General features: G+C 47.2%; 1 protein-coding gene across 7 annotated transcripts in view; it reads right to left on the reverse strand.

The window, feature by feature from the left end:
- The window catches only part of Ppfia1 (PTPRF interacting protein alpha 1), an 84,171-nt gene extending 74,457 nt beyond the window's left edge, over positions 1-9,714 (reverse strand). For 3 of the 7 annotated variants that reach the window (XM_050136959.1, XM_050136960.1, XM_050136963.1), the window contains exons 1-2: positions 9,494-9,713; positions 8,217-8,480 (exon numbers count right to left, since the gene is read on the reverse strand). In XM_050136959.1, coding sequence (XP_049992916.1) covers positions 8,217-8,480 — 264 coding nt within the window. In that variant the 5' untranslated portion in view covers positions 9,494-9,713. Of the gene's footprint in view, positions 1-8,216; positions 8,481-9,493 lie in introns of all 7 variants that reach the window. The other 4 variants (XM_050136964.1, XM_050136961.1, XM_050136958.1 and 1 more) reach the window with 3 other exon arrangements.
- Between the last annotated feature and the right edge of the window lie 3,213 nt (positions 9,715-12,927).

A 12,927-nucleotide genomic window follows, 5' to 3' on the forward strand; every position in this document is an offset into this window, starting at 1 on the left:
AGAACCTCTTACTTTCTCGCTGTCACCTTTGACAATGCAGCCCTCCCCTAGCCTGGCATGGGGGAAGACTTGGAAGGATGGAGACACCCTGCACAATAGACAACAGAGCAGCTGAGGAACCATAATCTACATTCTTTCCACAGCTAAGTGGCCAGACAGGGTCCTGCACCTTGGGATTCTGATTAGAAAGTTAACAAGGAGTGCCAAGGCTTGCTAAGGTATCAGATGATGGCAAACACGCTCACCATAACCTCTACTGTGGGGAGCAAGAGTGCACCATCTGCTCCCCTGCTCCCCATTAAGGCAAGAGCAATCCCGGCTCTTGGCACCAAACGCTAGAAAAACTGAGACTCAAAGTCTAACTGACAGGGCCTTGCATATGTAGGTGTTTTACCAACTAAGCTACATCCCAGACCCCTCAAAATTATACTAGGCAACAGGAAGAAAAAAATCACTGCAGAAGCAGATTACTTAAAACAATCACAGCTGGGCATGGTGGCACATGCCTTTAGTCCTAGCGCTCAGGAGGCAGAGGTAGGCAGATCTCTGCGATTTCGAGAACAGCCTGGTCTACTACAAAGCAAGGTCTAGGATAGCCAAAGATATACAGAGAAATCCTGTCTCAAAAAAACCAAACACACACACCCCAAAAACAATCACGGACATAAGGGCCAAGGACATGCTCAGTCCACATTTGCTAAAAGCTACCACAAGCACGAGGACCTGATTCAACCCCCAACACTAACATAACACATACAATCAACACAAATCCTATCACACAGACACTAAAACAGAAAGTTATATATAGTAGCTAAAACAGCAGATTCAACACAGTGGGAGATGAGAGAGCGTGTAGGAAAAGATCAGTAAGCAATGTCCAGACAGGACAGAGAATATGTGAAGAATAAGCAAAGGGCTGTGAGGCAGGTGGGGGGGGGGGAGGAATAGTGCAAAGCCCTAGGGCATTTACAGGGAGTTCGTGCATGCCCTTGGGTGGCTGAAGACAAGAAACATAGTGGCACCAGGCAGTGGTACCGCATGCCTATAATCCCTGGCAGAGGCAGGCTCTCTTGAGTTCAAGGCCAGCTTGGTCTAGAAGAGCTAGTTCCAGGACAGGCTCCAAAGCTACAGAGAAACCCTGCCTTGAAAAAAAACCAAAAAAAAAAAAAAAAAAAAAGAAAAAAAGAAACAGTGAAGCTGATGGACAAAATGCTTCCTAAACCCACTAAAGACTCCAGTCACCCAACACAAAGAAAACGGTGATTTGCTGACGCTAAAGGAAGGCAAAAACTTGAAAGAGCCACCAGAAAGGCTGAGGAGGTGGCTCAGTTGGTACAGTAACTGCCTTGCAAAAATGAAGAACTGAGTTCCAATCCCAAAGCCAATGCAAAAAAAGACAGGCATAGGCTGTGGAGGGGAATGTTGGGGATGTGGAGATAGGTGGATCTGTAGGGCTCCATAGGCAGCCAGATTGGCCTAATTGGTGAGCTCCAGCTCAGTGAGAGACTCTGACTCAAAAACAAGATGGATGGTACCTGAAAAACTATGGCTGAGGTTGTTCTCAGGCTTCTACATGCGAATGCACATGGGGGTATGGGGTGCAGTTCTTAGAGATTGATTTCTTTAAGAAAAATAAAATAACCCCTGGCAAAAACACAGGAAAGCAAGAGGTAAAGAGCAGCCGGGCGGTGGTGGCACAGGTCTTTAATCCCAGCACTTGGAAGGCAGAGGCAGGCGGATCTCTGTAAGTTCGAGACCAGCCTGGTCTACAAGAGCTAGTTCCAGAACAGGCTCCAACACCACAGAGAAACCCTGTGTAGAAAAAAAAAAAAAAAAAGAGGTAAAGAGCAGCAACAAAATGAGTGACTGTGGCTGGATTTGGCACAACCTATATTCCAGCACTTGGCAGCCTGAGGCAAGAGTAGGAGAATCTCTTAAAGAGTTCAAGGCCAGCCTGTTCAACTTAGTGAGTTCCAGGAAGCCAATACACAGCAAGATGCTATCTTAAAGGTGAGGGGTTAGGTCAGAAGGGGGTGGTGATTCATACCTGTAATCCCTACCCATAGGAAATTGAAACAAGAGAATCATAGGTTTGTGGCCAACCTGAGCTATACAGCAAGGCTTTGTCTCTCCTTCATCATCAAAGCTGGCCAAGTGTGGTCCCCAAATCCTCAGGGAGCAAAGGCTAAGCCTAAACACATACATCAGAAAAATTTGATTTCTACCACAAAATTGACTTGGACGTTTTTCCTTCTCTCACTGGGAAAATCCTGCGCTGTATGGTGTTCCCAGTGAACTCTTCCAGCCAACGCCTTCCCAGGACATCTTCCACAAGGTGGAACACCATGAAACACTGCCCTCCTTGTTTATGAGAACAATCCAACCTCTACACCAAAACCTACAGGGCACAAGGAGATGATCCCACTTGTTTACTACCCTATAGCTCAGTCCACGGACAGGGGCACAAGGTGACTACACAGGTCAGTCTCCCTAATGAATGAAACACTCGAAGTACAATACTAACAAATAAAACCCAGTTAGGAACTGTCCCTAGGATTCCAAATAAAAGTTAGCACCAAACAAAAAACTCCCGTGACTCCCACAAAAGATGCAGAACAAGCCAGGCAGTGGTGGCGTACACCTTTAATCCCAGTACTCGGAGGCAGAAGCAGGCAATCTTTGTGATTTTGAGGCCAGCCTTGTCTACAAAAGCTAGTTCCAGGACAGCTTCCAAAGCTACAGAGAAACCCTGTCAAAAAAAAAAGAAAGAAAGAGAGAGAGAGAGAGAGAGAGAGAGAGAGAGAAAGACAGAAAGACAGAAAGACAGAAAGACAGAAAGACAGAAAGACAGAAAGACAGAAAGACAGAAAGACAGAAAGAAAGAAAGAAAGAAAGAAAGAAAGAAAGAAAGAAAGAAAGAAAGAAAAGGAAATTCAGTAACCACTTCTTGTTGTTGTTTTTCATTTTGTCTTGATTTCTTGAGATCAGGTCCAGGCATGAGCCACCATGCAGGGCTAATGCGAAGTTTTTTCAGAGTCATTAAGATCATGAGTTTGAGCCTATAGAGGCAATTACAGCAAGAACCTGTCTCAACAAACAAACAACAATAACAAAAACCTTTAGGAAACTAACAAAGGATTGTCACATTTAATAGAGAATGTTTACCAAAGTTCTTCAGTGACTACTGCATTTGTAGGTTGAACAGTGCATGTGCACTTCCAGGAACAAGACAAGGAGTTCCACTATTACCATGGCAGTTAAATCCTGGGCTGGAGAGCTCAGCAGGTGCAACTCCACAAGAAAAACATAGCAGAAAGGAAATAAATAAAATGGAGAGCATGATCATGACCTCCAAATCCCAAAACTCCTCTTGGGAGGTTAGGCAATGAATGAATGAATGAATGAATGAATGAATGAATCGCAAGTTTTAAAAAAAAGAGGAAAAGGAAGAAGTAGTAGCAAAAGCCAGTTCTATTTAGGAGCTAGAGAGCTGGCTCAGCAGTTAAAGAGCACTTGTCTACTCTGACTGAGGACCTAGGTTCAATTCCCAGCACCCACATAGTGGCTCACATCTCAGTATCTGTACACTTGGCTCCAATCCCAAGTACTCTAACATCTTTTCTGGACTCCAGGGGCACTGCATACAAGTAGTGCACAGACAGACATCCATGCAAGCAAAACCATACACATAAAAATAAAAAAAAATGTTCAAAACAGTATTTTTAAGCCAGTTTTATCTCAATACACTAATATTAATAAGTAATTATGGAGTTGTTTTGTCTGTAGATTAGAAGAACAATGCTGAAAAGACACCAGCCACTATATCAGACATGTTCGAAGTTAAACCCCGGTTCATCTTGTGTAGTCTGACAAGCAGACTGAATGAGTTGGGAAGGGGCATACACTCAGATGACAGTTTTTCTCTCCTTTCACCATGGGTTCCAAAACCAGGCTAATGGGGGCAAACGTTTGAACCCACCACATTTCATGAGCCGGATTAAGAAATTCTTAAAAGAACAAAGGTAAATAACTTAAAACATCAGATCTCAGGATGATATCTGTAGTCATCCAGACACTGTGATAGAGCAGAAGAGCCACCCATTCACTCCATCACTCAGACACACTTCAGTCCAAGACAGCAGATTTCCTCATCAGGGCACAGTATGTATGTATTACTTTAGTGTTTTTGTTTTTGTTTTTTGAAAGACAGTTCACTATGTAGTCCAGGCTAGCCTGGAACTCAATGCATAGACTAGACTGTCCTCAAACTCACAGAGAACCACCTGCCTCTGTTTCCTGGGTGCTGGGATTAAAGGTATGCACCACCAGCTTGGCTTACATGAAATATTCTTTTGTTTTTAATTACTTACTTTTATGTGTATGGTTATTTTGCCTGCAAGTATGTCTATGTACCACCTGTGTGCCTGGTGTCCTTGGAGACCAGAGAAGGGCATCAGATCTCATAAAACTGGAGTTACAGAAAGCCATTGTAAAGCCAGGTGCTGGGAATTGAACCCAGGTCCTCTATAATAGAAGATAGTGCTCTTAACTATTGAATCATCTCTCAGGCCCCTACATTAAATACTCTTAGGCCGGAGAAGTGGCTCAGCTATTAAAGGATAGACTCACAACCAAAAATAAATATTCTTGGAGGGAAAAAAGATCAACCAATTGAACTACATTAAAATTTAAAACTTTAAAAGATATTACTGAGCTGGATATAATAGGCACCTGAAATTCTAGCACTTGAGAAGCTGAGGCAGGATTATCAAAGGTTGTAGGCTAGCCTGGGCCACACGGCAAGACCTCTATATATGAATGTATGAGAACATCTGTGTCTTCACATATATGCAATACTACAAAGTGAAAAGGCAAATACAAGAGTATTAAAAACAACCTTCCAGGCTGGGAAGATGGCTCAATGGGTAAAGTACACAGCACCCAAGTAAAAGCCAGGTGTGGCAGCCATGCCTGTAAGGTACAGAAGGACTGGAAAGATAGCTAAGCATATGGGTAAGAGCACTTGCTACTCTTGCAGAGTTCAGTTTCCAACACCCACACGGCAGTTCATAACTATCTGGAACTCCAGCTCCAGAAAATCCAATGCTTCTTATCTCTGTAGGCTCCTGAACCCACATGATACACATACATACACTCAGGCACACACACATACAAGATAAATACTAAAAAAAACTAGTAAGGTTGAAGGTTGAGAGCAGTCAAGGAAGGCATCCAACATGAAACACTGGCTTCCACACAGATGTGCAGAAGCATATGGACGCCTGCATACAAACATACGAATATACAGGAACACATGCAAACCTATTATACACATACACAAAAAAAATTAATTAAGAAATGTTTTTCTAAGCTGGGCGATGGTGGCGCACGCCTTTAATCCCAGCACTCGGGAGGCAGAGGCAGGCGGATCTCTGTGAGTTCGAGACCATCCTGGTCTACAAGAGCTAGTTCCAGGACAGGCTCCAAAGCCACAGAGAAACCCTGTCTCGAAAAACCAAAAAAAAAAAAAAAAAAAAAAAAAAAAGAAATGTTTTTCTAGCTAGGTGGTTGTACACGCCCTTAATCCAAGGACTTAGGAGGCAGAGACAGGTCGATTTCTGTGAGTTTAGGGCCAGCCTGACTTACACAGTGAGTTCCAGGACAGCCAAGGCTATGTAGAAAGACCCTGTCCCAAAACAAACAAAAAATTCTTCTATACATCTATGCACTCAGAATGTATAAAAAATTCAAATTAGAAACAATCCAATCAACAAATAGAAAAAAAAAAAAGAGTTGCTGCACTGCAGGCGGCTGCAGTCAGGAAGTCACCTCTCCATGTGGAGCTTTGCAGCACATAACAACGGCCTCTCATTCTGCTGGTAGCTGTGTGGTTGTACCAACTGTCACCACATTCACTTTTGGCAGCAACTCCTAAGGCTGCTGTCACTACAATTCCACTCCTTAGAATACTCCAGCAGAAACACACACATCCAGTTCTGTACCTCCCCAAATGCATAGGCAGCCTGGGAAGTTTAGGACCAGTGGCAGCCTCAGGGGTCCTGACAGCATCAAGAGCAAGTAAGACCCATCTACACAGCACACTTTGCTGAAAGCAAAGGTGGGTTTCACTGAATCCAGAGAAGAGTCAAAAGAAAACATAAAAGATTTCCTATAGAAAGTTAAGCATATACAAAGAAACCAATAGTGAAGAGCTGGGTCATATTAGAATGAGGGACAGTCACTGTCAGCAGGCAGCGGAAAGGGGTTTTTATAAAAGGTATGGTCCTGTCCACCTCTTGATACAAGCGGAGCTCCATGAGCATAACTGAAGAGCTGGCTGAAGCACACACCTGTGACCTGTAGGTCGTCCTCTTGCATGCTCCAGTGTAAGTACTCTGTCTGGACACATACACCCATCTGGTCACAGTTTTTAGCCACCAGAGGACCCTGATTCCAGAAAGGGAATGGCTTGGAGTAAGTTTACTCAGGTCAGCTCTGACATAACTGTGGGCACCAGCAAGTCCTAATTCAAGGAGGCAGTGCAGAGCAGCAGCCAGCACCACCTAGCAACAGGCTTCCTAGCAGGTACAACACCTGCTGCCTGAAACCCGCTGCCCACAACACCAATCACTTCTGTGTCCCCAGCACCTGTTCTTTCCAAAATCCTAAGTGTTGGCCAAACACTGCTACACACAGACTTACAAACACGACTGCAAAGCAGAGCAAGTAGAACACACAGCATCTTGAAGGCCTCTTCAGCCCGTGGCAACAAAATCTGACCTATTAACCTGCTAATTCCAAAGACTCCAGAAAGAAATTATTCTCTAGCCCCTAAACAAAAACTCTCAGCACACAACACTAACACCAAATTATTATTTCTGAAAAGGACATTGAAACGTTTAGTCCATCTTACAGAACTGACTACAGCCAAGAGATGCATCAAGGCAGTGATTATTCACTTGCTAACTGATCTCTGCAGACCCACCGTGAGAGCATAAGTGCAGCTTCCTTGAGCACCATGAAGATACCCATCAGGATTGAGCAAAATGGGCTCGTCAGCACAAACCTAAGCAGCCCCTGCTCCATGTGCCTTTCACCTTGGCCTTTGCTGGCTATACCGCTTTCTCCTTGCCCAACCACGGACACCAGAAGAGAAGGCTCCAACACACCAGTCCACACGTGATACTAACAACACACAGGGTGTCTCACCTGCCCAGGAAGAGGAGCCGTGGGAGTCAATGTTCAATCTTTTCAAAACAAAGCTTTGCAGCTCCGGATGTGCTTAAGAAAGCCTGTGAAGACTTTACTAATGTGATCAGTCCTATTTATCCACAAGATTTCCCCCAGGAAATTAGAAATCCATAAGACACAAAAGCCCTGAGATTCATTTCACACAAGTCCACAACAGGTAAGGGCAAGTCTAAGACACAGTACGGGAGCTGAATTGCTTCACAGGCCCTTGTCAAAAACTTTGAAGCATAGCCAGGTACTGGTGGCGCAGGCCTTTAATCCCAGCACTTAGGAGGCAGAGTCAGATGAATCTCTCAGTTCAAGGCCAGCCTTGTCTACAGAATGAGTTCCAAGAGCCTAGGCTACATAGAGAAATCCTGTATCAAAAAAACAAAACCAACCAACAAACAAAACAGCAACAACAAAAACTCAACTTTGAAGCACTTTTACTGCGGCAGTGTATTCAAATGGCTTTGGAGAACACCCATTTGTTCCCAAACTGAACTCCTGGGAATTTTGCCAGTGTTTAAAAAACACCAGAGGGGGCTGGAGAGATGGCTCAGTGGTTAAGAGCATTGCCTGCTCTTCCAAAGGTCCTGAGTTCAATTCCCAGCAACCGCATGGTGGCTCACAACCATCTGTAATGAGGTCTGGTGCCCTCTTCTGGCCTGCAGGCATACACACAGACATAACATTGTATTCATAATAAATAAATAACTAAATAAATATAAAAAAAAAAAACCACCAGAAATGCGGATCTCTGTGAGTTCGAGGCCAGCCTGGTCTATAAAGGGAGTTCCAGGACAGGCTCCAAAGCTACAGAGAAACCCTGTCTCGAAAAAACAAAAAAAAAAAAAAAAACAACAACACCAGAAACATTACTTCCCAAGTGGTTACACAAAATAGCCAGTAAAGCTAACACACTGACTAGACTATCCTACAGACATTTAGTGATAGACCCCTTAGTTTCAGTATGGTTGGCATACCTGTGGAAGCGCAGTGTTGAGCTGCCTCTGCAAGGAATCTCTTTCATGACCAACCTCGTGCAATTTCCCCTGTGTTAACGCCAGTGTTTCTTGCGTCTCTCTCAGTGTGTCCAGAAGGCGGTCTCGTTCTTCCAGCATGGATACCATGAGCTGCTCAAAATGTGAATCAGCGTCTGGCTGTGAAGGGGAGCCTGACCCATGGCTCCCACCTCCTCCTGGGGGGCCTTCCGCTTCACTAATGGTCGGCATCACCTCGCACATCATCTTGAAACAGGAAAGATGCAGAGGACAGTCAGTAGGTGCAGAACACAAACCTGCAGCTTTCTGAGCACCGCCTGGGGCTGATGAGCCAACAGGCTGACAGCCCCACACTGTCAGAGCTGCTCCACTTTGGATGCACACACTCTGGAAAGTAGCATGCACAGACCAATGGGAAGAGCACACTGGGGGATACCACAGTCCTGGGAGCAAAGGGAGCTGGAATGATCACCTCTTCCACCCAGGCCGAACCAGTGGGGTTTGCTGAAAATCCGCACTCAGCAGCTTTAGACAGTGGACTTCTTTAACTTATTTTGCTCTTCCCCAGGAAGAGAGATTCAAAACATATTCCCTCAACCACAGAAGAAGACTGGGAACTGACAAGCACCAGCGCTATGGACCAAAGCATCTTCCAGGAATGTGTGCAGTCAGCTCCTGGGAAGGACTGCCGGGCTCCCTGACTTGTGGGGCTGGATAGCTGGTGAGCAGCGGAAAAAGCAACTGGATTGGCTCTTAGAGGCCTGGACAGAGGTGTTTTTGTAAAGGCCTGCTGCTGTGCAACGGTTGGTCAGCCAAGCTAACTTACATAAGTTTACAGCCAAAGAGGGGGGCAAAGGAACAGAGTTTCCACAATGAGAATCTAGGAAGCAAGGCAAGATAAGAAAGGAAAGGAGAAGGGAAAGGTGAGATGGCACTAGAGATTGTCAGAACACAGGGAGGGGGATGAAGGGGATGCCCTGCAGGTGCACCTGCCCGTCCCAGGATGATCATGGCGACCAGGACCCCGCTGCCCCTGCCTGGCTCAATTGACCCCAGCCTCGCTGCCCCCAACCCCTCTAACCCCGGCCAAATTAAGCTGACTCGGACTTAAGTGATATCAACCCGGCTTGGCCGACCCTGGCTCGGCCAAGCTAACCCCAACCCTGCTGACCCCGCTGACCCCCGCCCGCTGACCCAGTCGATCCGGCCCCGTCGACCCCGGCCCGCCACTCTGCGCGGCCCGCTCCGCCCGCCCTCACCTTGGCCGGCGGGCGCGGTTCCGGGGCTACGCGGCAGCCTTCGGGCGGCGGCAGGCTGCGGGGCCGACCCACGCAGCCCCGCGGCTGCGTCCAAGCCCGGCCCCCGGACCCGCCGCCCCGCTCGTCACGAAGGCCGGGCCGCCGCCGCGGGACACTGGCGAGCGCAGAGGACCGGGCCCGGCGCGTCGCCGGCGTCAACGTGCCCGACGTCCGGCGCGTCGGCGCGAGCGTCAGCACCGCCCCCCGAGGGAGAGGTCGGCTGCAGAGCTATGCGCATGCGCCAACTCCGCGGTAGGGGGCGGGCGACCTTTCCCGAACGCCAATTGGCTTTTTAGCCCTTTAGCCGCGCCCTCCACCCCACCCCCTAGCCAGGCCAAGCTCCACCACCCAGGCAGGACGGCCGGTGGAGCCTCAGGTAAAGAACTGTGGCAGGTGCGCGCAGTTTGCTGTCCTCCTTTCCCTGCTGTCACTCTACCGCGTGTGCTGACGTCACCCAAACACCGACGTCATCCCAGCTCCCACTCTCAGACCCAAGACTTCTACTGAGTCTCCGAGTCGCGCCGGTCCACATGCAGAACCTAAAAGTGCTGACAGACCGGGCAAGATGCTTGCCTCACGCCTGTAGGCCTAGCCTTACAAAAGTCTGAGGCAGGAGGATTGTCTTGAGTTGGAGGCCCTGTCTCTGAAACACAAAGGCTACTACCATCATCCCTGACGACCGAATTTCGGGACCCAGAAGACCTGCATTAGATCCTCGGTATCCACGCAGTCCTGAGTCTCATGACTCCCATGCATGCACACACATGCACACACACACACACACACACACACACACACACACACAAATGAGTAAGTAAATGTAAAAACAAACAAAAAATTTAAGGGCTCAGTCACCCTGCAAGTATGACTCAAGTGCAACATGAGTTCCACTCCCAGAAACCACACAAAGATAAGAAGCCAGCCGGCCTTGATGCTGCACACCTTTATTCCCTGCACTCAGGAAACAGGCAGGCAGATCTGAGTTCGAGGCCAGTCTAGTCTACATACTGACTTCCAGATCAGCCAGGGGTAGTGAGATCTTGTCAAAAACAAAAAAGGAAGGAAGGAAAGAAGGAAGGAAGGAAGGAAGGAAGGAAGGAAGGAAGGAAGGAAGGAAGGAAGGAAGGGAAAAAAGGAAGGAAAAAAGGAAGAAAGAAAGAGAAAGAAAGGAAAAAATTTAACTAAAGCCAGTAAAACAGTACAGAATAGGCAAGGCAAGATGATGGTCAACCATAGCTGAGAAACCAGTAAAATTTTCTGTTCTGGGATACATAGAGAACTAGGCCAGTCAAGGTTACATGGCCAGATCCCTATCTCAAGAGATCAATAATTAATTAAAAAATCAAGTTTGTGACCCAGGCATGGTGGTACACACCTTAAATCCTAGCACTCAGAAAGCAGAGGCAAGGAGATCTCTGTGAGTTTAAGGTTAGCCTGGCCTTTATAGTGAGACCCTGTCTCAAAAACATAAATCAGATTGCAGATAGTAGCCGTGAGTTCTCCGAGGGGCCCTCCCAGTACCGTCGGTCACTGCACCGCACCGAGTCCTCAGTTGCCTGGATCTCAGGCTTGAGTTTGAGAAGTTGCACATTTATCCCCAGAGATTCCTGCTGATGCACCCGCCGTCTAAGACATTGGCCCAATGCCAAATGCAGTTCAACAGGACAGGTTGTGCTCAGTCCCCTCCCACACTTACACAGCAGGTGTGAAGTTGGAATTTTATAAATAAAATGTACTATATTGGCTTTAATTAAATTTTTCCCTTTCTTCCTTTCTTCCTTTCCCCACCCACACTTTTGCAGCAGGTGTGAAGTAGGCGTGGCCGAAAGCTAAAGAAAATAACGCTTCTCCAGCAAGTTCCACCAGTTGAGAAATTTCGCTGCTGCAGCGGGCAGTACATGCTTGGCGTAATGTGTGAGTGGTGAGGTGTGACCGCAGAGGCGACTAGCGTCTTGATAGAGTGGCAGAGAGGAGCTGCCATCCAGCTGGTCCCTCATGCTCAGAGGTCTTCCCCGGCTTTCTGGCTGTGCAGATCTTGGTTCCTGCTGGTTTGTACCCATTCACTACAGACCACAAACCATCAGAGATGGCTGTGAAGAACAGAGGCAGCAGGGCCATTGCCCTTCTGCATCACAGAGATGTCGCTGGCATTTACAGTGGCTTGTTGGCTTGTTTGAATTTTTATCATATTTACTTGTCTATGTCTTGTATATCCGTGTGTCTGGATATACCTGCACAAGTACATGACACGACATGCAGAGAGGCCAGAGGACAACACGCAGGAGTTATTTCTCTCTTTCCACCATGTGGGTCCCAGGGACCAAACTCAGGTCATAAGGCTTGGTAGCAAGTGCCCTTCCTGCTGAGCCATCTCACTGGCCTGCATCTTATTTTGGAGGCAAGGGCTCTTTGAGACAGGCTAGTGTGCAACTCTCCATGCTTCTGTCTCTGCCTCACAAGTGCTGAAGTGACAGGCGTGTGCTAGAACACATGTCATCAGCTCAGGCCCCTCTTTTTATTTATCTTTATTTTATGTGTTTGGGTGTTTGTCTGTATGTGTGTGTACTGTGTGCATGTTTGATGCATGCAGAGGCCATAAGAATTTTTTGGAGTCTATGGACCTGGACTTACATACAGCTGCAAGCCGCTATGCAGGTGCAGGTATTGGAACCAGAGTCCTCTGCAAGAGCAGCAAATGCCCTTAACCACTGAGCTATCTCTCCAGCCCCACCCTTCCATCACCCCTTTTTTGAGAAGAGGTCTCACGTAGCCCAGGTTAGCTACAAATTAACAGCAGAACAGAGGCTATCCTTGAACTCCTGATAAATCTCACAAGTGTTTGAGGGTAACCAGACACCAAGGACACACATCATGTGACTTCTCATTCCACAGCTGAGTACACAGGTCCAAGAAGCTGCTAAAACAAAAAAGGTTCTGGCCTGAGAGTCTTGAGTCCTGAGGCAGTTCCTTCTGCCTGTGTTTGACAGTTTATTGAAACCTTGCCCAAGGGTAAGTCTGCTCTTCATTGTCGGGAATCTGGTCGGTTGGGTGGATCTGAGAACACAGATACCTTGGGATGGAGTGATAATGAAACCAAATCTGGGGATGAAGAGGCAATTCAGTTCAGTCAGTAAAGGGCTTGCTAAGCAATGGTGAGGACCTGAGTTCCATCCCCAGGACGCCCACAGAAAACTGGGTGTGGCCGTGCATCTGTGTCATCCCAGACTGAGGAAGTGGAGACCCGCGGATCCCTGGGGCTCGCTGGCCAGACAGTCTCGTTGATCGACAAGTTCCGTGTTCAGCCAGAGAATAAGGTGGAAGGCATTCCTGAGGATGACATCTACACATGTGTACTTACACACATAGAAGTCACACTTGCAGAGCAACAGCCCAAG

The sequence above is a fragment of the Alexandromys fortis genome, unplaced genomic scaffold, assembly GCF_014885135.2.
Source record: "Alexandromys fortis isolate MF-2015 unplaced genomic scaffold, M_Fortis_MF-2015_v1.1 scaffold_3, whole genome shotgun sequence".
NCBI classification, from domain to species: domain Eukaryota; kingdom Metazoa; phylum Chordata; class Mammalia; order Rodentia; family Cricetidae; genus Alexandromys; species Alexandromys fortis.